This window comes from Gallinula chloropus (genome assembly GCF_964237585.1).
Source record: "Gallinula chloropus genome assembly, chromosome: Z".
NCBI lineage: Eukaryota > Metazoa > Chordata > Aves > Gruiformes > Rallidae > Gallinula > Gallinula chloropus.
The window spans coordinates 73,454,086-73,481,793 of record NC_140089.1 but is presented as its reverse complement, the minus strand read 5'-3'; the positions used below and the strand labels follow the sequence as shown (position 1 = coordinate 73,481,793).

Genomic DNA, 27,708 nt, shown 5'->3' with positions numbered 1-27,708 from the left:
TGGAACTACTGACAGGTAGAAGAGGCAGGTAACAGCAAATAGTGATTATGACAGCGCCAAACCTGCTGCTCTCGTTTGCTCTCACATCTCATTCCACCTTCACTAATTTGTATGAAGACTCCTGTGTGGTTTAAGATGAGTAGGAAAGATAATGAAGTGTCTAAAGCAAAGTTTATCCTCTCTTCCTTACTCAGCAGGGTAGAGTTAAAACCACTTTTTCCTTACTGCAGTACAGGCTTAAAGCTCTAACTTCACCACTTTGAACAGAAGTCTCACTTTATGATTTTTCAGTATTTCTGGTGGAGAACAAACCTTGTTTTGCAAACCTTGATCTGAATGGCTTCATACACAGGATTCCTAGTTCCCAACATTCTGTGCAGGATGACCTGGCATATTTCTTACCAACATGGAAGACATACTGTCTTCACAAGCTGACTGCATACATCTGGAGTCTGAAAGCTACTTTACAGAAAGAGACACATGCTGCAAAAAATGCAAAACTACAACGTGTAACACTAGTCCCTTGAAGGCACTATTTCTTTAATGCTTGTTCCTTGGGACTTCAAGGTTTGAGTGCACAGGACAGTTGCTTGTGAAGTCAGCAGGAAGGCTGACGTATTTGGATTAAAATTTTTGTATGAAGAATATGCTCCACATGAGAGAATGCATGAGTGAAAATATTCTAATTTAATTTTCTGTTTTCTAGTTTCTGAATTTGAATTTTGAAATGGTAATATAGTTCTTACAACCATACTGCACTTCAATAAATGTTATTTTTCCAGTGCATATTACTAGGTAATGCTCTCTGCAATACTTCAAAGGAAAAAAAAATGGAGAGTTAGGTGAAGGGGAGAGAGAAGAGGCACCAAAAATTTGTTTTTAATTAAAGCAAAAGGACAAGGTGGTGAAATTACACCAAAGGAAACCAAACTAGTTAAACTTTATTTTCCAAAATGCCAACCTAAGTAAGTATGTTAAATAAACACCCAGAAAACAGTCAGTGCTCACTCTATTAGCAGATGCATGAGTTACTCAACCAAACAAGTAATGGTGAAATATTAACAGAATTATTTACATGCGTATTTACAACACGTGTTCTTTACAGTAGCTAACTTTTGGGAAGTATTTCCATTTGTTTTTGGTAAGGGGTTCTACTCAGTCTAACCAGTAACAGCAGACAGTACAACTGAATTTGGCAACGATGATGGAGGATCCTAGTTAAGCTAACGTGATTATATGGAGTCAAAAGAGAGCAGCTGGATTCAGAATGTTAATTGTTTATGAAATATATGAATTTACTCCAACTACAAAATTAAACTACATAAAATCAGAAGAATGCAGAAAGTATCAAGGATTGCCAGAAGGTTAGATATGTTAGATATATTAAAGAACAAAATTAAGCACTGTACATACTGAGAAGCATGGGGTAGAACATAACTGTAGTTCATATAGCCTTGAAGAACACAACAAGAATGGCCTTTGCTTGTTGAAAGTAAGCTTATCTGAACTAAAGACCTTGAAAACACCTGACTTCCAAAATACTGCTTGCTTTTTCACATACTAACATATAACATGTTAATTCCATTAAAAAAAAAATCATCGGTATCTCAGCCACATGAAAAAAGAAGCCCCCACACAAAACAAAACCCTTCACAAACCACTTTTCATGACTGCTATCTATAGGGAGGGGAAAAAAGTAATCATTATTAGGCTCATAGTCTCCTCAGCATAAAAAAAAATTTAAAAAGGAAAAACTAAACACCAAATATCTTGCATATGGTAAAAAGCTTGAGTAAATCCCCATATGTACTCAAACAAGCAAGCAAGCAAGCAATTAGATCAGATCAAGTTATTCTTCCCCTTTCTCCTTCAATGTAAATTTCACAGGACAGCTCACCATTAAATTTTGATTTGTTTTGATGATTTTTAATTAATTTTTATTGCAGCCAAAACATTGTTCATAGACCTGTACATAAAATAAACTATGATATATACACAACATTTTAAGTTACAGGGCGTAAGTTTACAATTTTTGGCAGAATCTGTTAAAACAATATGGAAACTGTAACTTTAGTACTTGGAAAAACTCAAGTTTCTTATTTTGGTACAAATGTTTTATATCCCCTTGTACTCTATCACCATATCTAAAGTGACTTAACGAACTAAGATTTGTGTATAACATCTCACTGTCTTCTCTTATGTTCTGATTCTAGACAGAATTTTTCATAAGCTTCTTCAATTTCTGGGTCCATCTCATCATCAATGTCATCAAAATACCTAAAAAAAAACAAATCACAAAGATGTTAAATTTACACACAGATTTTCAGAAAAATTTATGCAGATGTTAGAGCTGTAAGCCGAGGTTAATTATGATATTTTCTTAAAGGGCATGAAGAGGAAATAGAATCAGGTGTACTAGGAAAACAAACAAACAGAAACCTTAAAGCAGCATAGGTAACAAATAGTTACAGTACTTCTCACCATTTTCTGGGGACATTCAAGACCTTTCTGGATGCCTATCTGTGCATTATGAGCTAGGGAGCTGCTTTGGCAGGGGGGTTGGACCCGATGATTTCTTGAGGTCCCTTCCAACCCCTATGATTCTACGATTCTATGATTTCAGATCACCTTATGCAGTTTGAAAGACACAAATAGTTTCCCAGATGATAGAAAAATGTATTAATGCAATCCAAGCTTTACCAAAATTTAATAATGTATCTGTACTGATGTATTTGCAAAAACCGTAAATAACAATTTTAGCATCTTTTTGTTGGTCAACATCCTAGCTCAAATACTGCACCACCTGTGTTAGCTGCACACTAGTCAAATGATATATTTATATAAAAAACCCACATTCCTATTTGTTGATATATGAAAGGAGACAACCATAATTGCCTCCCTATAGCATCTGCATTTTACTACCTGATACTCCACAGTAAAGAGTCTTTCGAAAGAGATCTTATTTGTGTCACAGAAAGTCAGTATTGCACAGAGACTACCATAAAGTTTTAAAATAAAGCTGGGAAGTGGTGGGCATCAGTTCAGTGTTCTTTCTCCCCACAGTTATTGGGAACTAACTGGAATGTTCTTTGTTTTCTTTATGTCCAACTGGAGTGTTCAACCCCACAAACTGGGACAACAGAGTTGTAGCTTTAACATGATAATGTATGTAATTGTAAACAGCCTTTAAAAAAAACCCCTTAAAACATTTCAGCAGCTACTCTCAGAAAGTATGCATTAATATCAGGTGCTCAGTTTACCATCTGCACCTTAGTTGCAAACAAGGGAATCGACACATCTCACCTGCACAGAGGCCATAAATGGTATGTTTCACACAAAGCCCCTGAACATGCCACAGAAACATATAAGGCAATTTTTTTTTCAGCAGTGTGCATTGACAATGCAGTTTATTTATTTGTTCCTTCCTTCTTGTAGAAGCCTGGACTTGAGAAGGGACCTAACACGGAACCCTTCTCTCTGATACCAGTCATGAAAAAGATCAGCACCCTTTTGTCTAAGCTTGTCTTAAGCCTTCAACAAAGAACATTCCAGTCACCTTGCATAAAGGCTGGTTCACTGTCTTCCACATGTCACTCTTCAGATTTGCTGTTTTTTTTTTTAACTGCTGTCTGTCTTCATTTTGTATTTAATTTGCTCTAAGAGGCTCACATGGGTCTTTTTCCTGTATAAGCTGGTTGATTTCTGATGACATCTCTAGTTTATCTTCTGAAGTTCTTGCCACTCCTCTGAGTTTTCTAATTTACTAAGAAAAATACTGCTCCAGGCCAGCATCCTTATCACACAAACACAATACTGAAAGTGTTCTTTGGTACCAAATCAGCCTGAAAGTCCTTCTTCAAGCAGGTAAGTACAAAGCTCAGAGCAGTTTTAGAACATATTTCTTTTACTAAAATTCTTTACTAAACTCTTACAAACTGATGTCAGAAAATCAGACTGCATTCCCTTCTATCACTTCCCTCTTTGTAATCACATTGCTTTTCTCATTCTACAGGAATATTACTATCTAAATGAAGGAATACTACTTATCCTGAGGGGAGAAATTTAACAATCTCCTCCCTTTGACGGACTCATTTGCAATCATTTCTAGCTGGGACATGTATGTGCATCAGTCAAATGAATTCAGGTCGCTTCACTACCAACTCATGAAGGTCTGCTGCTTCACTTTGCTAATAATTTAAAAACAAACAAACAAACAAACACGTAAGAGAGGTTTGTATGTGTGCATAAATATTTGAAATTTAACTACCTTAACTGGACACACACAAAACTAATTTCAAACGTTTGTGATTACAAACCAAGTTACAGCCAAAACTAACTACCATTGTACAGCTGAATGGTATTTATATTACTTAGTTTATTGAATTCTTAAGTCTGCAACAAAAATAACTAGAGTTAAACCCCCCTTATCACTCAAAAAGAAAGCATACTGATCTCCATGTCCGGATAAATCTGTTCCATTTTCTTCATAATCTGGAAACAAATCCTCTCTTTCAAGCAGCTCTTGGTATTTTTCTTGGTAATCTGGCAAAGTAAAAATGAGACCAAGTTTTATGTAAGACTAGTTGTCTAAATTAACATAAATCTATACAGTCTGAAAATACTCTTATTTAATCACAAAGGGCACATGATACAGTGTTTTCTCAACACCTCAACTGACTTCTTAAGAATGACCCCTGCCTTCACAGGGAACTGTAAAGGTAAACACAGATGCCTTTATCTCAAGTGATGTCATGCCACACTGTGTTCAAATTATGGGGGAGGGGGGTATGGAGTGGGGTGGGGAAAAGAAGAGATCAATTACTGAGGACTATCCCACAGATTCTTCTGAACTATATGAATTCAAATACGTGTTCTCCATTTCAAACACTTACCTTTTAATGCAGAGTAAGGCAAGTGTTACACCAAGCCAGGAATTCAGACATAGTTTTGTATTATTAAGTTGTACAGTTTCAGACATTTCAAGAACAGCTTTTATAACTGTTTAAAGAAGATTAAGAAGACAAGTATGCTTAGCTTGTGACATACCTGGATCTGCTGCAGTGAAAGGAACACCATCAGAAGTGTAAAACGTTGGTTCGTTCTAAGAGTAAAGTTACACGCATTTAGAAAGACTGCTGTTTTAGTTATCATGACTATATGGGTAGTTTTCATGACTGTATAGAAATCTAATTTGACTCACAATAAATTAAGAAACTGAAATATCTGTAGATTCTTACCATGAAGTAGTTTGGGTCATTTTCAGGGGTAGCCTCTTTATGTGGAGAAGTTCCATGAACTCTACCCCAGTTACTTGATCGCAGTTCTACTAGTTTCAGAAGCATATGTTTCACATCTCTGAAATAAACAGAAGCACTTCAAAAGTTAGAATTTTTTGTCTTACTCAAGGAATTTGGCTTATCTTGCAAACAGATAGTTAACCTCCCCCCGCAAAAGCTCTAAAAAGGACAACATTTGGTCCAGTCAGTGGATAATTTTGAGCTAATTTTTCTTCAGTCAGTGAGACGTAATGTCTCCAGTACAATAGATATCACCATCCATTTAACCCCTAGAATAAAATAAATTGTTTTCTTTGCACAGAGAAGAGTCTCATTAAGGAATGAATACATAAATCAATCCAATCTTCAGTTTTCTTATCTATTCAAATAAATTCGTGCTCCTGTGTCTCTGAATCCTCGGTTTATGCTATGAATTTTCTCCTGGTTCCAGAAGCAAAATTTTCCTCATCCTCCCCACAGGCGCCTCCATTATAACCCAGATGCCATCAGCTACCTGCTGGCCTCCCTCCGTACGCCAAGACACCAGCTCACCACGGGCTGCACTCAATAGGCTTTTAGTGAGTCTGCAAGAAGCTGAGGAGGAAGTACGGCAAAATCACACACAGAGCTGACTGTGAAGTGAGAAGCAGGATACATCAGCCAACTATGCATTTTTGTCCAGAATGCAGGAAGACCCTAACAAGAAGTTATACTCACCAGCAAAACAAGCAAACAAATTACAAATCATATTCCATTTTACTTTTATATTTATAGTGATTTGTATATATTTACTAGTGTTATATATTTTGTACTGTTGATACATATTTAATACTGTTAAATTAAAATTTAAAAGTATAAACGGTCTCATTCCTATTCTCTTTGTATATAAACTTGCTTTTAGAGCTTAAAGCACTAATAGAAGATTTCAAGACTTAAAAGTTTGATTAATTTTGTGGGTTTTTTTTTTTTTTTTAGAGTGGAACATCAATCTTTATTAAAAGATAAAATACAAACCAACCCCCCAAAACCAACAAAAACCGCCCAAATCCCCTCAACTGAAAAATACTCTTTTTGCTTCTTTCTTACATAGAAGGTGATCCAAATATGAGCTTACTTTTAATAATTAAAAGCTCTTAAGATAATGTTTTGGATATGTTCGTTATTCTTGCAGATTTTTAAAGTGCTTTGTTTTAATATAAAAACAAAACACTGCACAAATTTTATCTTCCCACCTGCTACAGTTTGCATCCAACACAACATTTTCAATTCTCTGAATCACTTCCTCCATATCATTCTTTCCTTTTTCTTTCCAGGCATCTTCTAAAACTGAGCCTGTCAACTAAAAACAAAGAATTATTTTGTTTTTAAAGAAAACTAGAAAATTTTCATAAATTGTCAAAAGTAGATTCTGTGACAATTCATAATGTTTAGATGAATTGTCTGACTACCTGAATGCTGATGCTCCCAACTGCCCACAACTTTTTGTTAAACCGATTAATAGACCTTGTAAACAGTTTATTTTAGGCTATAGTATGGTACCTCTATGTCCAATGTTTATGTTACCTAGAAGTTCACTGCCACTCATCTCCTTTCAGGCTTGAAATACGATTTTGAAACAACTCTTCAGTGGCATGTATGTCAGACCTTATTTGATTTAAGTACATGTTATAAAAAAGGGGACATTTTTGCATATGATGCCACCAGCCTACATGAGAGTAATGAACAGTTTTAATAAACTTCAGAAACACTTCAGTCATCCTAGCTAACATCAGGCATGCCAGAGAATCTAATCTGGACAAGATGAGCCAAGAATTGCCTGACCAAGCCAGCCTGAATTTTATTACATAGAATCTGTGAGGCTGAAATTGCTGAGGAGGGAGCTTTAGCACCAGTCTAGAGCTGCAGTAGGTGCAGGTACAGGTGCCTAGATACATTTCCCCAGGAGGGAAATACTGCACAGTAGGAATTAAATCAGAAAAAAAAAAAGCTAGCATGAATTTCTGATCCACTCAGCGTAAGCACTGCATGAACCAAAAATGCCTAGAATTGCACCTGATGGTACAAAGGAATAGCATGCAAAGATACAAGCAAGCATCTTGGCACTTGTTTGGTATTCCCAATTTTCTGCTGTACTCCTACCTTAATAATACATAATTAGGTAATAGCACCAAGAAGATTTAATTAAAAGTAAACTTGCTACAAACAGGTGAAAAAAATCTCTATCACTACATTAAAAAAGACAACAAGAAACATTTATTGCTTCAGCAGACAAACCAAAGGTTCATTAGCTAGCCCATCTATCTAGCTAGAGATATACTCCAACATTTGTACATACCATAAACCATCAGAAAACGCTTGCATTTAAAACAAAAATCTCTGTTCTGTAATACCTTTTAGATTTAGCAAGGTATCATAGAAAATTAATTACTGTCTTCTATTTTAGAATGGGTTCTGTGAAACCAAATAAATATTCCAGAATATTACAGAAATAATCAGATGTCCATCTTTGGGGAGTCATTCTGAAAAAGAGCAGCATTGGAAAGCCTCCTGGTTTATGTACTGCCTTTCTGAAAGGTCCTTCAGTGGGCCTTGCCTCAGGGAAGTACTGGCAATGTAAGGATTGGCCACAGGAGTGAATGTGCTTGTTGAAGACAACTTCACACTTGCTATGAAGCAACCTGTTTAAACATCCAAACTTCAAATGAAAGGTTTACACTGCAAGATGTAAAACCCCTCTTCCCTACTCCCTATGTACCATATCAAAAGAAGCTGCCAGAATTGGAATTCAAGATAGAAAAGTCTGAAGAACAGTGGAGGGGAAAGAATGAAGCGGCGGGGTGCAGGGTGGGGAGGGAAGCCAACTACCTACAAAAAAGCTCCCAACAAAACTCCTGAAAAATATTATTTAGCTTTTAACCTTCATTCTTAAAATAAACTGTGCTTTCCCAGCTATGACTATAGCCATGGCTAGTGAACGTAAGAGTTTCTCTCTGCACAGAGGCTAGCAATTTTTTAAAGAAAAAGTAAAACTTAAGAGCAAAAATGTTTGTTTCCATCATATACATATATATATTTCTCTTGTAGCAGTGATGCAGACAATACAGTATGAAATACCTGCTATCAAGAACCCTTTGCTGCAAGAAGTGGCACTAACTGCTGAGTGTCCTTCAGAACAGAGACATACCCAAAACTCCACAATTCATTCAGGTTGGTTACAGTTTTCTCCTACTCAAGAGAAGACCTTTGCTTACAGCTTCGCATCTCAGCTCCAGTTTTACTGCTCTGACATGTACACAAAATGGTGTTGTATTTTAGAGCAGTACGTTACATTTCGGTTGGCTCAATTTCACTATGGTACAAAGGGCGCACGTGTTTGTGTTGTAAGTACAGCTTGTGCTCTGCTAATGATGTAATACATAAAACCCTCTAAACACTTCCTCATTTGCAGTTTCCTCTACTGCTCCCAGGGGAGGAAGGTTAAAAAGCTTTACTGTTTTTTCTTTCAAAACCAGTCTCACCTTCAGCAGTTTCACTGCACATATCAGATTACTGTCCACAGGGTTAGAGATGAGTGCATTCAGCAATTCCCGAAGGCCTTCCTGAAGAATTTCTGCTCTCATTACCTGTCCCTTTGTTCCTTTAATCTACAGAATAACATAAAAAAGACTTAAGTTTTACAAATTAATTTAGTCACATTTCCTCCTTTGAATACTGCATGATGTGGTTTGCAATCAACACCGTTGAGCTCTTTAGTTAGAAGAACATGTCAAATAGTGTAACTACTTTAGAACACAAGACTTCAGAGTAATATCCTTACAATTCTAACTAACAGTGCCTGTGTAGCATTTTGTTTATTTACTTTAAAAAAATCACTAAAAAAAGCTACCAAATGCTGGCCAAATGATCCACACAATCAAAGAATTCCAGACCCCCTGCTCTTTTCCATACCACATTATGTATTCTCTGCATCTGTAGAGGCTTAGTTCTAGAGGGCACTCTTTACGCATAAAAAGTAAAATGATTTAAAAATAACTGGTATACTCCACAGAACTGGACTACACTCCCAAACCCTTTGCAATTTTTTTTTTTTTTTACTTCTAGCAAGTGAAAAGCAGATTTCAAGACTCATTTATGGAGAGAAATGGAAGAGACAGAGAATTGTTTTCTTTCTGCATGCCATCAGAACATTTTTATAGTGTCTGCTTAAATCAAACCACTGAAGTAATCCTGTCAAAAATACATTTTGAAGTGCAGTACAGCAGTTAAGTGGACTTACTGAACTCACAGCTGTAAGAATCAAAGTAGTTTTACGTGTACATACACTTTTTTGTACATACCACATACAAAAACCCCACTAAATAAAAGATTTCATGCTTCATACACAAGCTAAGGACTCAACCTTCAGAAAAAACAACTTTAAAGGTCTGCATTTTTAATTGTTCGTTTTGAGGATTTCTACATCTTCCCCAAGGGTTTGGTAATAGCTCCTATTAGTGGCTGAATACTGAATGACATGGGTTATTGATCCCGATATGCTTCTGCTAGATTGTAACATCTCCTATGGTGGTTAAGCATAGTCACCTTGGGGTTTTGTCAATCAAAAATAAAAACCAAAAGCTTCATTCCAAAGGTGGTTTATGGTTGGTTCTTTTTATGAATTCTTGCACTTTAATGATTTTGTCCTCTTAGATTTATCTGTTTCTTGGACATACATTATAATGTTACTGTTACAAAGTTCTTTTACTACATTCCTCTCTCCCTTTAAAAGAAAAAATCCATTTTAGTGTTTACATAAACACAACGAAAACATTCATGAAGAACCACCTGATGTGCAACATTTTTCTTACCTCCAGGTTAAGGTAAAGTTCAGCTAAGAACAGCACAAAGGCATGAAATTGTTTTCGTGTAGCCTCATCTCCTTTGGTAGCTTCATCTCTGCTTTCATACTCAGTTTGACACCTGTGAAGATTAAAACAAAATCCTATCTGTAGACAGCCCAACATAAATAACAAGCTACTTATTTCACAGGATGATAATAACTCATGAACATATGATTATGTTTTCAAGCACTGAGATATCTAAGATGGCAAAATGAAATATAGCAAATCACAATATATTAAAATTAGAAGACCACTGCACAGTTTATATATTAGAATATGGAACCAGGAAGTTTAACACAGGCAGTCAAATGTCCACAGAAAAAAAGAAAATGTACTCTGAAAGACATTTTCCCCCTGCAGGGTGCAGTCAATACTGTATTAGATGCCTTTACACTTATTGAATAAATTCTTTATCCCGCCTTTTTAAGTAACAGTGATGTGTAATTCATGACACCAAGCTGAGTGGTGCAGCTGGCATGCTGGATGGAAGGGGTGCCATCCAGAGGGACCTTGACAGGGTGGAGAGAGCCCATGTGGAGAACCACATGGAGTTCAACAAGGCCAAGTGCAAGGTCCTGCACATGGGTGGGGGCAATCCCAAACACCGCTACAGGCTGGATGGAGAATGAATTGAGAGCAGCCCTGGGGAGAAGGACTTGGGGGGGGAAAATTAAGTATGAGTTGGCAATGAGCATGAGCAGATCAGAAAGCCAGTCACACCCTGCATCAAAAGAAGGGTGACCAGCAGTAGGTTTATGGGGTGATTTTGCTCCTCCACTCTTTTGAGACCCCACCCAGAGTACTGTATCCGGCTCTGGCATCCCCAACATAAGAAAGATACGGACCTGCTGTAGCAAGTCCAGAAAAGGGTCACACAGATGATCAGAGAGGGCTGGAGCACCCCTCCTATGAAAACAGGCTGAAAGAGTCAGGCTTGTTCAGCCTGGAGAAGCGCTGTATATTAAGACTTGTTATGAGTGTCTAGACCTTCATTAGCGCAATGACAGGACTGAGTGTATTTGGATCAGGATTACAGGCAAGGCCAAGAAGGCTGATACTGCTGCTGGAGTCTGCTGTGAACCTCCCAACCAGGGCACTGATGCAGATGAAATGTTATATAAACATCTGGGTGAAATTTCATGGTCATTTACCCTCGTTCTTGTGGGGGACTTCATTTTCCCTGATATCTGCTGGAATTACAACACAGCAGAGATGAAACAGTCCCAGAGGTTCCTGGAATGTGTCAGAGAGAACTTTCTGACACAGATGGTGAGGACCTGCTCTTTAAGAACAGGGAAGGGCTGGTAGAAGATGTGATGTTTGGTGACTGTCTTGGGCACAGTGTCCACAAAATGACTGAGTTCTCTATTCTTAGAGATACCAGGAGGTGGGGGCAGCAAAACTGAAGGGCAAATTTTAATTTTTTCAGTAGCTTGATTGCCAGAGTCCCTTGGGAATCAGTTCTGAAGGCTGCAGGAGTCCAGGAAGGCTGAACGTTCTTCAAGAGGGAAGTCCTGAATGCTCAGAACCAGACTATCCCCTTGTGCTGTAAGATGAGGTGGTGGCATAGAACACCAGCCTGGCAGACCCTGCCAGCCAGGGAACTTCAGCCGGCACTCAGAGAGGAAAAAAAGAAGAGTTTATGACCCTTGAAGAAGGGGAAGGCCACTCACAGTGATTACAAAGATGTTGTGAGGCTATGCAGGGAGAGAATTACAAGGTCCAAAGCCCAGCTAGAAATTAATCTGGCCTCCATGGTAACAGGCAACACGTGTCTATAAATATTTTAACAACAAAATAAAGTCCAGGGAGACCCTCCATCCCCTGTCAGATGCAGGAGGAAACATTGTGACAAAAGATGAGAAGGCTGAAATGCTAAATGCTTCAGTCTTTAGCAATAAGATTTGTATAGAGGGAATTCAACTCCCTAAACTAGGAGACAGGGACTGGAAGCAGAATGACTCCTTCACAATTGAGGAGGAGATTGTTAGTGACCTGCTCTATACAGATACACACAGATCTATGGGGCAGGATGGGATGTGCCCAAGGGTGCTGAAAGAGCTGGTGGGAGTGCTCACCAGGCCACTTTTCAGCATCTATCAGCAGTCCTGAGTGATTGCAGAGGTACCAGCAGACTGGAAACCAACCAATATAACCCCCATATATAAGAAGGGATAGAAGAGTGACCCAAGAAATGACAGACTTGGTAGTTTGACTTCAGTTCTGGGGCAGCTGATGGAGCAGATCATCCTGAGTACCATTATGCAATACATGCAGAACAATGAGGTGATCAGGCCCAGTCAGCATGGGTGCATGAAGGGCAGGTCCTGTTTGACTATGATAATCTCTTTCTATGACAGGGTGACCTGCTTATTGGACAAGGTAAGGGCTGTGGATGTCGTCTACCTTGACTTCAGCAAGGCCTCTGACACAGTTTCACACAGCATTCCCCTAGAGAATCTGGCTGCTCATGGCTCAGATGTGCACATGCTTTGATGGATAAAAAACTGCTTGGATGGCCAGGTCAAGACAGTTGTGTTAAATGGAATTAAATCTACTTGGTGGCCAGTCATGAGAGGTGTTCCTCCAGGCTCAGTGCTGGGTATGCTCTTGTTTAACATCATTATTGATGATCCAGACAAGGGGATAGAGTGTGCCCTCAGTACGTTTGCAGATGACACTAAGCGGGGTCGAGGTGCACATCTAGCTAGAGGATCTGGAGTCTCTGCAGGGGGACCTAGACAGGCTGGATCCATGGGCCCAAACCAGTGGTATGGGTTTCAACAAGGCCAAGTGCTGGGTCCTGCACTTTGGCCAAAAGAATGCCATCAGGTTGCATCAGGGGAGGTTTAGATTGGATAGGAGGAAAATTTTCTTCACTGAAAGAGTGGTGAATCATTGGAACAAGCTGCCCAGGGAAGTGATGGAGTCACCATCCCTGGAGGGTTTAAAAAATGGGTAGACAAGGTGCTTTGGCTGATGGTTTAATGGTTCAGTGGTGTAGCTAATGACAGGACTTTACGATCTTGAAGTCCTTCCCAACGTTGATGATTCTAGACATGTGCATTTAGTATACTTTTAAAGTTGACCAGCTTTCAAATTTACCCTGTAATTTGGGATCAGTCTAAGACACTCAGTCCAAAAAAGCCTACAGAACTCCAGATGGTACTCTCAAGTTTAGACTGAACATATCTCTTTGCACAGGACATTAAGAGTTACATACAAAATAGGAAGACATGTAACCTGAGAAAGTAATAGGTTTAAAATGACGTGCTGATACTGACCTTTGAAGTAAAAATTGTCGAAAGTTCCCACTTTGTAGACTGATGGTTAGATGGTGCGATAAGTAGTTACACAACCGAGCTCCAATGTAGGAAAAATTCGGGACAGATGTGGCCTTCCAAAATAGAAGTGGAAAAATAAATTAGCAACAGTTAATTAGACAACTGAAGAGCAGAAGATTAATATTTTTCATCTTCATTTTTGTATCTCATCTACACTTTGCTATATGCATTTCAGCACTTAAAAATTCATTACAGTGCGAGTTTGTGGTTTTAAGAAAACCACCATGTGTCCTCTACTTCTCTGTTGTGATGTACAACCAGCGAGTGTCAACGTCACTTACAGACTGTAAAAAAACCCCAACAAACCCAAAGACATTTTAAGGACATGCACTCTCTATAGGAGCAATGAGTACATTAAAAAAGATTCAGTTTAAGAGCTATTTATCCCTTAAGTCTATCTCTGGCAACAGTGAATGCCCAGGGAAAGAGCACAAGTACATAGCAAGTACAGATAAATATCTCTCCAGCAATCTATAGAACACCAAACACCTGACTCAGAGGTGAAAACTGTATCATTACACTTAATAGCTTTCAATGTTTTGTGGGGTTGGTTTTGGTTTGGGTTTTTTTTCCATAAAATGAACCCTGTTACAGTTGAACATCTACACTTTTGTCATCTAAAAACAGCTGGCACCAATAGAGTTGTATTGTGTAAGTTACATACTGTCTGAAAAATATTTTAACTCAAATACTTCAAAATTTCAAGAGGTGTAAAAAGTGATTGGGAATTCAACAGTGTCTACACTCAGCCTCTCATAGAGCTTAACACAGAACATTCTCTTAGCTTGGCAATTCATTACTGTTCACTTGTTTCAGACTCTCTTCTAACAAAACTTGAATTTGAGATACAGCTTCAGTGAAGAGAGGTTCTGGAAATTCCTGCAGCTCTGCCAAAAAGAAACCAGGAATATAGTAAGAATGCATTAAAACACCTTCATTTTTGAACAAATCGTGATCATGTACCAGCTCTATAGATGTGTTTGCACTCTTCTGCTTCTACCACGTTTGAAAAAAGCATCTTGCCTTTAGCATGTCAGTACATTATAGCTAGCTACCTTCTACAGGCAGAGAAAAATACACACTCAATGTAACTGTGCTTTGTGCACAAAGTTGAAAAAACTGAAGTTGCTTTGGAAGATAGAACAAGTTTAATTAATTAAAATAGTCAAATTTAGTTTCCAGTGAGAGGCATGTGAAATAGTTAACAAGCTTTTTGGTGCTTTGGTTCAGTCATTTGGGACTAGAAAAGGTGCACTCTTCTTTATAAGGCAAAATACATGACTTAAATCACGCTTCTCTTTCCTAACAACAAAAAACTCTCTGAACTAACACACACAGAGAAGTTCTTCAAATCGTATCTGTATTTTTTAAACATTAACTTCCTAATTAGTTGTTCTGTATTTGTATTTGCATCAAACACAGAAATAATTAAGTTTTAGGTATTATGACCAGGCATAGCACACAGAGACCAAAAAAACCCACCTTATGTATTCTTAATAACTAGCCATTACAGTGCAATGTCATTTTCGGTGAATTATTGCTGCTGGTGTTCCCAGTTTTTGTCCGGCTCAAAAAGTCACAATCTAAGCACGAGGGCTAATCTAGCAACACGTATCTTTGAGTTTTAGTTGCTGGAACAGGAACAATCCACTGTATTAACCACACAACAGTCAAGATTCTTAAGCTATGAAGTCAGTGTTCAACTTTTGGTAAACAACAGAAACTGGTACTTCAGTTTGTCCAGAGACATATATGGATTAGGAAGAACAGGGGAAAGTAATTAATTCTTATAGATAGACTAAGGTACTTGACCTTAGGGAAGATTGTACAGGACTTGGGTTTCCCTCCTACACAAACGTAACATCTGTAATTCTGCTCAGATGGGTTAAATTAACATCACTTAAGCAGATGTTTAAAAATGCACCACAGCAGTTTTAATTGTTCTGTAATAAACCAGGTACAAGTACTGGAGCCTCTGCTCAAAGTAGAATAATAATATGCACTCAAACACTTTTCTATCCTGACATACAATAAAACCAAAACTGGACGCTTTTGGTTACTAGCATAGTTTTTTTTTTAATGCTAAATTCTATTTTTTACAGAATTTCAGACTGATAACACTGGTCCTCTCAGCTGAGGAAGGCACAGCCAACCCTAACACTGACTTGTTTTTAAATTGGGGAGAGGAGAGACAATATTAAAGACTTACCTTGAATGAGAATCAACGTATCTAACACATATGAAGTTAAAAATGCAATAAAGTCCTCTTTTTCCTTCCAATAAAGTTACATGGAATACTATTGTGTTTTTTTTTTCTTTTAAACTATCCTCCAGGTGCTCAGATAAAGGACAAGAAAATGATACTGGCAAACATATCGCAGGTAATCTTAACACTCAACTAAATTATTCTGAATTAATTGTGCATCAATTCTGCATGATAATAGGAAACTGGAAACTACAGTTCTGTACAACCACCAACCAGTCTGGGGTACGCAGCTTCCACATACCCCAGATTAAAATACTCTATGAAGTATCTATACTTTAAAAGCTAAGAGCCCACATTCTTCAAGGCAGAATTTGCAAGCAATCAACCCAGGAAAGTGAGAGACAGCCAACGTAATAAATAGCAAGCACAAGTGTGACTTCATTCTCTGCAGCAAGCCCAGAAGACAGCTCATTTGCTAAGCAACACATATTAAGCTGTTCTTTCCAATGGCTCCCCCAATTAGTACAGAGTTCAGCTCCAGGTCTCTGTCCTCATTTCCATGGCCATCAATGGGACTGGTCCTAGTTACCATTAGACAAGCTTTCCTTTCCTCCAATTATGCTGTTCTGAAATACGTATATTCCAAATGAAGATGAAAGCCTGCCAATAAGTGAGCACTTCCCAAAGGGTGATTGTGTACAATAGGTGTATTTTTTAAAAATACCAAGGAATTAAAATTATCTAAGTACTATGTAGACTTTTTTTTTGGACAAAATAAAAATGTGCAACTCTGACATTGCTTAATGAGTTTCTTCAACCACTACTATATAAATATATCAATTCAAATATAACTCCCTGTAATTAAAGTGCTGTAATTTCAACTCTACCATGTGATCCAGGAGATCCAAGTAAACAATAAAGGATACAGTAAGTTCGGGAAATTTATGAACCACCCAGGTACCCCTCACTTGACCTACCATTTCAACTGATTGCCCAAAATCTCTCCCTGTATGTTTCAGTTTAAAACAAAAAACTCAAATAATTATAATACCACATAGATAAAATTATCTAACGAACAATAATGGTATGTAAATATTGGACACTATATAAAGAGGCATAACACCCACATCATAACACAGAATACACAGGGTACCTGCTGATAGATGAGTTCAACAAGTTCTTGTAAAGCTTCATCGACAGTGACCCAGCCACTCAGTGTTTCAGCAAACTGCTCCACTTCAGTTTCAAAACAACCTGGTTGCTCGGTGAGGTGATTTAGGAAGTCTTGTACATATTCTGCCAAAGTCAGATAACCATCGTATCTGTCTTCATAGGAAGAATCCTATGGCAGTGAAAAGACATACCAGCTATTTCAAAGGAACCTAAAAGAATGATGTCACACCTACGATCTCCAGAAGTAACCATATAACGCTTAATCGTGAGTCTTCGCATTCTTTACTACGCAGTTCAATTTCAGAGTGTAGACCTCAACACATCACAAAGCTCCACATTTTCACAAAGGTTAGGGTCTCCAGCAAAATACATCAAAAGACTGATTAAAAAGAAATTTAAGACTTTGCCAATTTGGGTGCAAAATTAACAGATATATTTATTAGTTTGCTAGTTAGGAATAAAACCCAAGGCTGAACACCCATTGCTGATGCACATACCTGTGCTGTAAATTTGTGAACTGTAGAAGGAAAAACTGAAAATTGAAGACATGAAACAAAGTATTTTGGCGTTACATAAAGTGCTTAATGATTCAAAATAAGTTGAAGGGGGATAAATTGCAGAAATGCAATACAGTGCTGTGTTCCCATGTAGAAAGCACAGCCAGGAAAATTCACCTTTTAAAGTCAGCGAATTTGCATCTCTCGGCAATGGATGAAAGATTTCAAGGCATGAAATTAAACAATTCAAGTAGTATTGCATTAATTTGCAGTTACTGAGGTTAAAAACCAGACAGTAAACACACCTGGTCCCCAAAGAAAGGATGAGCTAGCATGATATTACTCCTGCTCATGGAAGAGAAAGCTGCTCGTTTTTTCCCCTTCAGAAGTGAATGTATGTAACAGTATTAAAGTCAATACTGTTCTGGATGATTTGAATGCTACTGTACGAGGGGGATAGCACCATACTTTATCATGTCACTAGAAATAATTACCAGTACAAATAATTCACTGTTACACTGAATAGAAGATTACGAAAATCATCCCGTATAGATTTCAGACGGAGCCTGAAGAGAGATTGCTATAATTAGCAATTCAAGACATAAGGTGACATACAAAATACAAGGAAAAGGCTTAAAATATATACACTGTAATGAAATAGTGAACTAAATATTATAACCCCCTTTTTTGTTTTAGTTAGTGGAGATAAATACACAGAATGAGTTAGGTTAGAAGGAATCTTTAAAGGTCGTCTAGTCCAACCCCCAGCAGTAAGCAGGGACACCTTTAACTAGCTCAGGTTGCTCAGAGCTTCATCAAGTCTGACCTTGAATGTGCCCAGGGACGGGGCCTCCACTACCACTCTGGCCAACCTGCACCAGTGTTTCACTACCCTCAGAGTGAAGAGCTTCTTCCTAAGGTGTAATATAAACCCACCCTGCTCTAGTAAAACCATTATGCCTTGTCCTATCACTCCATGCCCCTGCAAACAGTCCCTTCCCAGGTTTCCTGTAGGTCCCCTTCAGGTACTTGCAGGCTGCAATAAGGTCACACCCCAGAGCCTTCTCTTCTCCAGGCTGAACAAGCCCAACTCTCTCAGCCTGTCTACAGGAGAGGTGCTCCAGTTTTATAATTATACTCTTCTCTCATCACCCCTCCCCTTAATGTCATTTGCTTTCTGTCTTCAAAACCTCAGTTTCTCCTCTACTGTGAAACAAGATCTGTGATAGAGAAAAACCCTGGATATGAACTGTGGAAACAGACACATGCACAACGCTGCAAACCAAGTAATGACATTATTTATGACCTGTAAAGGATATGTGGGGAGAAAAAGCAAGATCCAAAATTCTTCAAATAGCCATGTCTTAAGGACATACAGCTTAAGCTAGCAGGAATCACATCAATAGACCAAAAGAAACACTACATTTCCTATGATGCTTAATTAAGTAGAATATTTGCCCAGTAAATAATACTAAAGACAAAATTACTTAATGTTGCATCAGAAACACACAAAAACATGGGTTTATACAAATGGTGGCAAATTGTTACTAATGATAAAGCCTTTAACAATCTGATCCAAGTTGGTTTTGAGTTGGGGATTGAACAGAGGAACTTCAGAGGTCCTTTCCAACCTGAAGTATGTATTCTATGATTCTAACGGTTTGGCACTTATAAAGCCTAACAGGCCTATGTGTAACTTGATAAATATTTTATTTCTCCAAAGAAAATAAACTTCCTCTGGGCAATTTCCAATCACACTGTAAAAGTTCTATACAATTAACTATTTTATTCCACAGAACTATGACAGTAACAACTGCAGTTTAATCAGCATTTCTCCTAACCACCTGTATGAAAACTCTTCAGCCAGGCTGCAGGGAATGCAATTGCTGTAGCTTGTAAGAGAAGCTGCACTTTCTGACAGCCATCAAGTAGTTATGAAATCCTCATTCAGCAGAGAGGAAAGCATAGCAGAGAAGGCATCTTCCTCTCATGCTCACTTGGTAAGAATTCAACCTTGGAGGAGAATGACCTTGTTTTGGAAGAGGGTCCAATACCATTTGGTATACTGGTATCCCTGTATTCATACGTCTCTCCCCATTTTGTAAGAGCCTAAACACAGAAGCTAAACTCTGTACCACATTCATCTATCTGTACTAAATATGGAACTCCAAAGGCAGTCAGGGTTTTTAATAACTATGCCAGGGAACAGAATAACTAGAACAGAAAAATGAATAATTCAAACATTTTAATGAAGTTGTATATTGCAAAATTAGTAACACTTGATATTTAAAAAAAAATAATTAAATCTAGCCCAGCAAATTCTAGACATAATCCTATTGCATTTTTCATTGTCAGATTTTAAGATTTAACAGAGAAGACAGCACTATGTACTGCATCAACAAAGAAAAACACAATTATTTTTAAACAGCAGCTGACTAACAGGAGGCTGTAAGTTTACACATTCATTACAAATTTATGATTCAAATATATGAAAATCAACTAGAAATTTTCTCTGGAGATACTAAAAAAACCTGCCTGGCCACTGCCGTGTGCAGCCTGCTCTAGGTGATCCTGCTCTGGCAGGGGGGGTTGGACTAGATGATCTCCAGATATCCCTTCCAATCCCTATCATTTGCTGACTGTGTGATGGAGTGACAGCCATATTACCATCACACAACCAGAGAACAAATCCAACATTTCTTACCAGCAACCCAAACTTAAATCTAGTCACTGATTCTATTACAGACATCCACAACTTTCAAGGAGATGGACATACAATAGAATAGATGCATGCAACCAGAGAATTCTTTCTTCCCTGAAGTCCTGGTAAAGTTTTTCTGAAAACTCTAGTACCTTGGATGCTGTACCTCTTAAACGATCTTTACAGTTAAGTAATAGTTTTCAGTAACAGAACTGGAAATTAAAAAAATCTAATAATTCAGTATTAAATGGACACACATAGTAATTGGAATAACATACAATCAAACAATAATCAATGCCTCTTTCTAAATAAACTTAATCCCAAGCTTTATAATAGTGAAGGACAAAGGTTGCAAACACCATTACTCTTGTGCCTAGCATATTCTGATTGGATTAAGGTCCCTACATCATACTTCCAAATAAATGTTCTAGGTTTTGCTAGCATTTTAAGAAGTATTTTATTAGTGGATGAGTCACACTGATGGCATGTTCCTATAACACAGCAACCAGGAACTCCTACATGCTTGTCTGTTTTTTGCAAAACAGCTGGAAAGGAGTATTGCTGGCCTCAGACCGCCGCCATTACAAATGTGTAATATGTATGCCATTCTAAATAGTGTGTTTTGTTGCCTTGGAACTGCAGTCCTTATTTATAGTTGTCATGTAATGGGGCAAAGTGGCTATTTTTCTCCTAGAGTACTCATTCACTGAAGCACGTTCGTGTGTGCATTTTGTTAACAGCTGTATATTGGCTATGGGCTTGTGTTACCCAGCACAGTAACTCTATTCCGTAAGCAAAGCTGGTAACATAAAGATATCATCAATCTTACTGGTGAGGAAGACTTCAAAACATCATATTTAGTGTTCAAATATGGTCTTTCTCTGTAAGTTCCTCAAATATCTATTTGTTTCTGTATAATTGCTGTTTATAATAAAAATTTTTGTTTCTACTAGTTCTCACCTGTTTATACACAGCACCAGAGTTTGGCTGATTGTGTAACAAAAGGATATTCCAAGAATTCACACAGATCTTCACTGGAGTAGAATTAGTGAACAATAACATGGAAAACAATGGAGTAGAAAAATCTCTCTACAAGATATACCTACAATATTGATCTGCCATCACTCCTAGCCTGGCTATTAGGCATGCTGGTCTGTAACTGCTAGGAATGAGCCTAACCCTACTTTTTTTTCCCTTTGATAATGCCACTGATTTAAGAGAGACATGATGGTACACTGAGTTAGGTAGTCATGGCCAATCATACCCATGGCACAGTAAATTTAGAAAAGGTAAAACCTGTGCTCAGGAAAGCTAAATATCAGGTTTTCTCCCACACTTGCTTCACAAAACTGTGAAATCTGCATAAAAGTGTACCTAAGCCTTTACTTAAAGATACAGCATACATTTAATTATAACAGAGCCAGTGGCCAAAAAGACATCTTACTCTGATGCTGGACATAATTAATGCCTGGTGTAATCAACAAAGAATGTGGCTGCACCAAGCTTTAGCAAAATATCCCATGCAAAAGGCTCTCCCACATAGCATAATATTCACCTATTTAACATTCTGACTGTGACTCTGGAGGTTATCAGCAGAATTTGTGGAAACTTGAGCAAATGCTGCATAATACAAGATCTCAAGACATTGTTAATCTGAATTTAAGTAAACTGGCATATAGTAAGAAAAGAAGATAAATACTCACTGCAAAGTTCTGATTGAAGTTCTGGCTGTATCCCGGTGGATAAAACTCCGGTGCTTTCACAGACAACTTTGATGTTATCACAGGAGCTACAGTAACCTGAGATTCAGCCATTTCTGGTCCAGAATCCGGTACAGAAACTTTATCTTGTGATACAGATGCAATTCCTACCTGTGGCAGTTGTTCTGAAAAGTTTACAGTAACAGCTTTTCTTAGGAATTGCTAAACTAGTATGTATTCACACAAAACACACAAAGAATACTTTTTTTTTTACTTTAAGTATACTTTTACTATAGATATTTTCAAGTTAACTTCAAATATATACGTTTTACTGGTTTTCTTTAATATGAAGTCTTCACTTTAATAAACTCTGTCTTTCCGTGTGACAGAAAGTAAACACGATGTTCATGCGAAGGTGATTAAAAAAAATGGAAAGGAAAAAAAAAAAAGCTCTCTCCTTTCTCATGAAAACATGTTTTCTAGAAGAGCTAAACTGAGAAATTAATAAATTTGCTTACGGCATCCTTGCTCATCTTGTGGGTTTTTAATAGAAATCAGATATAAATGCAAAACTTTGAAGGTAAATAAATGGAAGGCATCATTTATTTTTAACAATGCTAGTTTTTCATACAATTCTTAAATGCACTTAATTATTGTTGCTCTGTTACACCATTTGCAAAACAAAATCCACTGAAATAACAGCTTGAAAAACACACGTTCCACATTTAAAAAAAAAAGATAGATTAGTTTCTAAGAAAACAGAAACCAGTACCTACCTGAAAAAGCTAACCAACAAACAATACTTTGTGTTACTGCTTGGTTGGGTTTAATTTTTGGCAAACCTCTAGGCTGGAGTTCTTCAATAAGGGGAAGGCTGAGACCATCTGCGGTCAGATTAACAGATGGAGAAACACACGCAGATGTGAGGGCTCATAAAAGGGTGTGTGTCGGGGGTACAGAAAGGCATTGGGACCAGCTGCAATACAACATCACACCTTTACCTGGGCACAGGCTCATAACCGTAACTGCTCTCTGAAGTAAAGGTGCGTATGGCCCTACACAGCTCATCTCCAGCGCCAGGCACAAGCCCAGGAACGCAAGGCAGATCCTCAGGCCGCGGGGCCCTCCCCAACCAGCTAGGTGCGGGGATGGAAAAGGGCCGCGTCCCCGCGGTCAGGCCCGAGGGAAGCCCCACTGTTCCAGTCTCAATGGGACTACAAAAAAGGGAGGGCGGCGGGGTGGTGCCGTTGTCGGATCGACAAGCTAGGCAACAGCAGAGCAGCACAGACAAGCTTGAGCGGGGCAGGCTTCGGGGGGCTGCTCCCCGATACCTTCGAAACAGATCGGGGAGGGGGAGGAACGGGGATGGGGCCGCGGAGCGGCGGCCCGTACCTGCGATTCTGGTGCCCAGCGGCGCCGTCTTCGGAGGCCGCAATGGTTCCTGCCGCGGGAAGAGGCCGCCCGCTTGGCGCTGCTGCTCCTCCACTGAGCCTAAGCTACGGGAGCCGCTGCCTCCGGGGCGGGCCTCGTCGCGGCTCTCCGGCGCATCCGCGCCGCTGAGGGAAACAGCACCTCCTCGAACCCGGCCACGGCCTCGGCCGGCACCCGGAGCTCGGTCAAAACTCTCCGACATGCTCGCACTGACGGAGCCGGCGAAGGGCGTAGGGGTAGGCTGCAGCTTACAAAAGGGGCTGGCGCTGCGCTGCTGCCCGATCCCGCTCCGCCGCGGCCCAAGCCCTTCACTTTCAGTTTCACCCCCACACGCACCGCCACGATGGTCGCGGCCCGGCGCGGCCGGCAGCGCCCCCTTGCGGCTCGCCCACGCCCGTCGCCATAGCAACCCCGGCGAGGGGCCACCGACAGGAATGGTGGGGTGCCCGGGCCGCCCCGCCCCAGGCAGGGGGTCAGCGACAGCTGGTGTCGCAGGCCGGGACAGCTCGACCGCCGCGGCGTGAAGGCGCGGGCCGCGGTACCAACCCGCCGTACTGCTAAGCCAGCACCCCCACGCCCCCAGCGCCGGACTGACTCCCAGCAACCAACCTGTGCGGGGCCGGTTTGTGTCAGCAGCCGGGGCCGCGGGGTGTTTCGTGTCACACCTTCCTCAAAAACGCCAACGCTCGGGAACGGCAATCCCAAAAAGAAAACGCCCTCCCGTAGCCGCCTGCCCGCAGGCACAAACAGCGTGAGGCTACAGCAGCAGGACCAAGATGGCACCTACGCTTGGTAGGAGCCTTGCAGCCACAGGTGCCTCACGCCATGCTGTGCATGTATCGCTGATTCCACAGGAAATGGGTTTGTGTGGAAAAATGTCAGGCTGGATTGTCAATTTAAGCCAACAAAATTAAACTTCTAATGTGACAATATTACTCTACCATTATGGCTACTTGGTATAAATGTGTTGGTTCAGAAGAATGTATTTTCATGTATAATTTACGCACGATGTGATAACAAATGCTCTTCTGATTTCATTTTTAAAACCTTCCATGCCACCAGGAACTAACTGAAGCACTGCATTTTGCTAATATTACTGCATTAACTGCAAATGATTCAATCCATGTGTCCATCCACAATTTCATCCACCTATTGTCCAATTTTGGTCCAGAGCCTTGCTCTACTTACACTGTGAATTCCAGATCACAATCAGCTTTCAAGATGAGGAAGGTAACTGAGATTTGTGGTGCCCAGCATACACTGCAGCTGACCTCACACCGCTGGTGATATTATTTTGTCGTCTCAAGCAGCCTGGACAGTGCCAGCCTCTCTACCTCTGACTTCTACAGGCAAAGGCAAAGGAAAGGTTTCTTTGATGTTGGCTCAAACTCTGCTTATCGCTCAGGATGGGATAAAAGATATGCAACTATGTATATATGAAATATTATTAAAAATCAGAACTGTCTTGTATTAAAATATATATCCAATTGTACTGTGAAATGGTGCCTTTAGAAGTTGAGTTCCTATTGATTTATTACTACATTTCACTGGTTTTTATTATTCATATTAAAATATGGTGTAGGGGGGCCTAGGGTGTAAAGTATGTTACTTCCCCGAGGCATGAACTGGACTGGTGAGAAAGTTGGGCAGACAGTAAAGGTGACACAGTTAAAATTAATTAGACGCATGGGAAAACTGTTCCTAGGCAACCCTTACTGAAAGTGAAGACTGGTAAACCAACCAACCTATACTCTACAGCTGAAATGAAAGCACATGTAGGAAATTTTGATGAGTCTTCAAAAAAATTGGAAGACTTCCCTTGCGTAACCAATTGTCAAAGCAAAGATTTAAGCAATATTACTAACCCTTTGAAGACCATAAAATTGCTACTAAAATGACTATATTTAAAATATTCTGTGTTTTGTGTGTTATTTCAGCTCCAGTTTTAAAACCTACATTGTGACCTCCGGACACATCTGTTGACTTTACCTTAACAGGAGGAGAATGAAAAGCTTACATTAATGTGAAAAAGGAAGTTGAGGTTCTCAATCGCTAGTCTCATGATCCTGAGGCTTTAAGAAAATCATTGTTATATACTGGCACCACTTTTTAATATGCCAGTCTTTCACAAAAGCAAATGTCACTAAGGTATACACCTATGAGGAATTAAATGCCTCAGATTATCATTGTCGAACCAAACAACTTTTCATCTTTGGTCATAAATGTGAATTATTTTCATTTAGCAGAAATTTCATATTATCTTGATTTAACAACTGTTTGGCAACTACTTACTGTTTAGAGTGGAATGTGATCTTTTTGTTATAGATGCACTACTGAAAGAACTGTGTTTGGCCAAGAACACAATTTCTCCGCCTCAAAGTAGACACCTAAAACAACAACAAAAGAAGAATATTTCAAGCATTTAAATCCAAAATGACAATCCCCAAAGACTATCTACAAGAGTCAACGCCTTCAGACTAAGAATAGAATTCTTAGAATGTTCTGGACCAAGTAGCTGAAGTCCTGCCAATTACTTTAACTGCCTTGAGACAAAAAAGAGAACACCTGGCATAGTTAAGCTAGCATGACATATCCTATGTACACAATGACTGAATTAAAACTTTCACCAAAGGCTGTGATGATCACTTCTAAACACCTACTGTAAGTTACCTGCGTTGTCCAAAGCATATGCAAAATATTTAGACCTAATAGTCTAAAACGTAATTCAGACGCAGCACATGCAGTGCCTGATGCTGAGAAACCAGAAATTGCAGCTTTGCCACGTTGTCACTATACAGAACACAAGAACTTCTACATGTTTGTTGGTTTTGGGGCTTTTTGGGGGCTTTTTTATTTTGTGTGTATGTGTGCTGACAGCATATTTCTCATTAGGGAAATGGAAAAGGGTTGGTTCTGCTTTTTAATACTGAACCTATTTTTAATAATTGGAATTCTGCTGGCCCCTATCATACTGATGAGGTGTGTTGTTGCACTAGTCAGATGGTTACTGAGCCCAAAACATAAAGCTGATATATTAACAGACGAGCTGTAACTCTAAATGGAATCTCTCCCATAAATTTATATTAAAGCACAGCAGTTTACTGAACATCTAATAGCAGGGTAACCTATTAATTACTTTCAGAAACTCATGTTTTCAATGGTTAACTTACTTCAAGTCGTAATCCATCAGTTGTGAGGCAGGAGAGCAGTGTGACACCTCCAGCAACCAACAGTTACACAGATGTAAAAAAAACCCACCCAAATAAAAAAGGCTAACTCATAGCTAGCACCTGCAGATCGTGCGAAAGAGGACGACGTGTGCAGGCAGCGGGCAACCTGGCAAGCCGTCCTCCTTGACTGCACCTTCTCCTTAGCGACCCAGACATGATTACACAGCTGCCCGAGTTCCTCTCTCCCTCATCCTCCCGCCTCGCATCTACCCCGCCCAGTCCCGCACACACAACCCAGCTCACTGGATTATCGCGCGTCTACAGGAATAAGGACAGTAAAGAGGAAGGTACCACCTATACGCTGCAGCGTCCGTCCACGCCAAGCAACCACGTTTCAGGAAGTCTCTTCGCAACCGGCTGCCTCGACCTTCGCCTCCGCCCGTCACTGGCAGCCCGCCACGGATCAGGGACGAAGGCGCCAGCGGCTTCTCGTGCCTGCCCGCCTGCTGCTAGCGCCCAAGCCTGGAGGGCTCCCCCAGCGCCCGCGACGAGTTCGGCGCTGACACAGAGATACCTCGGCGTTCCTCGGGAAACCCCTCGCCGCGGCAGCGGGCAGAGCGCGGGACCTGCGGGCAGAGCCGCCTCTGGCGAACCCCTCGGTCGTGCGCGGGTTCGCGAGCGTCACGTGACGGGCACCTCCCCCGCGCCGTCCCCTTCGCGATCGGGGACTAGGACACGGCGTAACGCGACCGCTCCGACCTCCGCGTTCCCCTCACTCCTTCCGGGTTGGAGAGCAGGGTCCCTCCCCCAGCCCGCTCCGCCCCCCGTCCCGCCCCGCCACTGCCTCGCCGCTGCCTCGCCGCTTCGCCCCAAGGTCGGTCAGTGCCGCGGCGGGGCCGGCGCCGTCGGCACGGCTGGTGGGTGCTAGGGGATAGGGAACGGGGGGTGGGGCGCGGGGCATCAGGGCTTCCTTTGTGTGGGGGAGGGAGGGAGGGGGTTTGCGGGGTGGTGATCGTCACAGAGGAGAAGGCTGGGTTGCCCGGTTCTCGTCGCAGCGTCCGGGAGCGTCGGAGAGGAAGGGCGGGAAGGACGGAGGAAGGAAGTGTGGAGGAGGCAGGTGGCGCGGGAAGGGGCCCCGGGGGTGCTCGCGGGCGGGGAGGGGAGAAGTGGCGGTTGCGGGCGGGCGCGCGCGGTGACCGGTGGCCGTTGTGGCGGCGCAGGACGTCGGTCTCGGGTAGCGGAGGGCGAGCCGTCTGCCCAAGGTCAGTCAGTGGCCATGGGCTATAAATAGCGGCGGGAGAGAAAGGGGGCCGCTGCCTTGTGGGACAGG

At 40.5% G+C, this 27,708-nt stretch overlaps 1 protein-coding gene across 3 annotated transcripts; it reads right to left on the bottom strand.

The window, feature by feature from the left end:
- Positions 1-905: 905 nt before the first annotated feature.
- PAIP1 (poly(A) binding protein interacting protein 1) lies at positions 906-26,842 on the bottom strand (the record flags this gene model as incomplete). Of its 3 annotated transcripts, XM_084278771.1 has the most annotated exons (12): positions 906-2,277; positions 4,449-4,542; positions 5,047-5,101; positions 5,238-5,355; positions 6,509-6,615; positions 8,795-8,920; positions 10,124-10,235; positions 13,441-13,553; positions 16,860-17,048; positions 21,781-21,962; positions 25,501-25,595; positions 26,733-26,842. In XM_084278771.1, the coding sequence occupies 10 exons, from the start codon at positions 21,889-21,891 to the stop codon at positions 2,184-2,186; spliced, it is 1,119 nt and encodes a 372-aa protein (XP_084134897.1). In that variant the 3' UTR covers positions 906-2,183. The 3 variants fall into 3 exon arrangements, with proteins under 3 accessions (XP_084134897.1, XP_084134898.1, XP_084134896.1); XM_084278772.1 differs by lacking the exon at positions 26,733-26,842 and having other exon boundaries at positions 25,501-25,624; XM_084278770.1 differs by lacking the exons at positions 25,501-25,595; positions 26,733-26,842 and adding an exon at positions 23,170-23,410.
- Between the last annotated feature and the right edge of the window lie 866 nt (positions 26,843-27,708).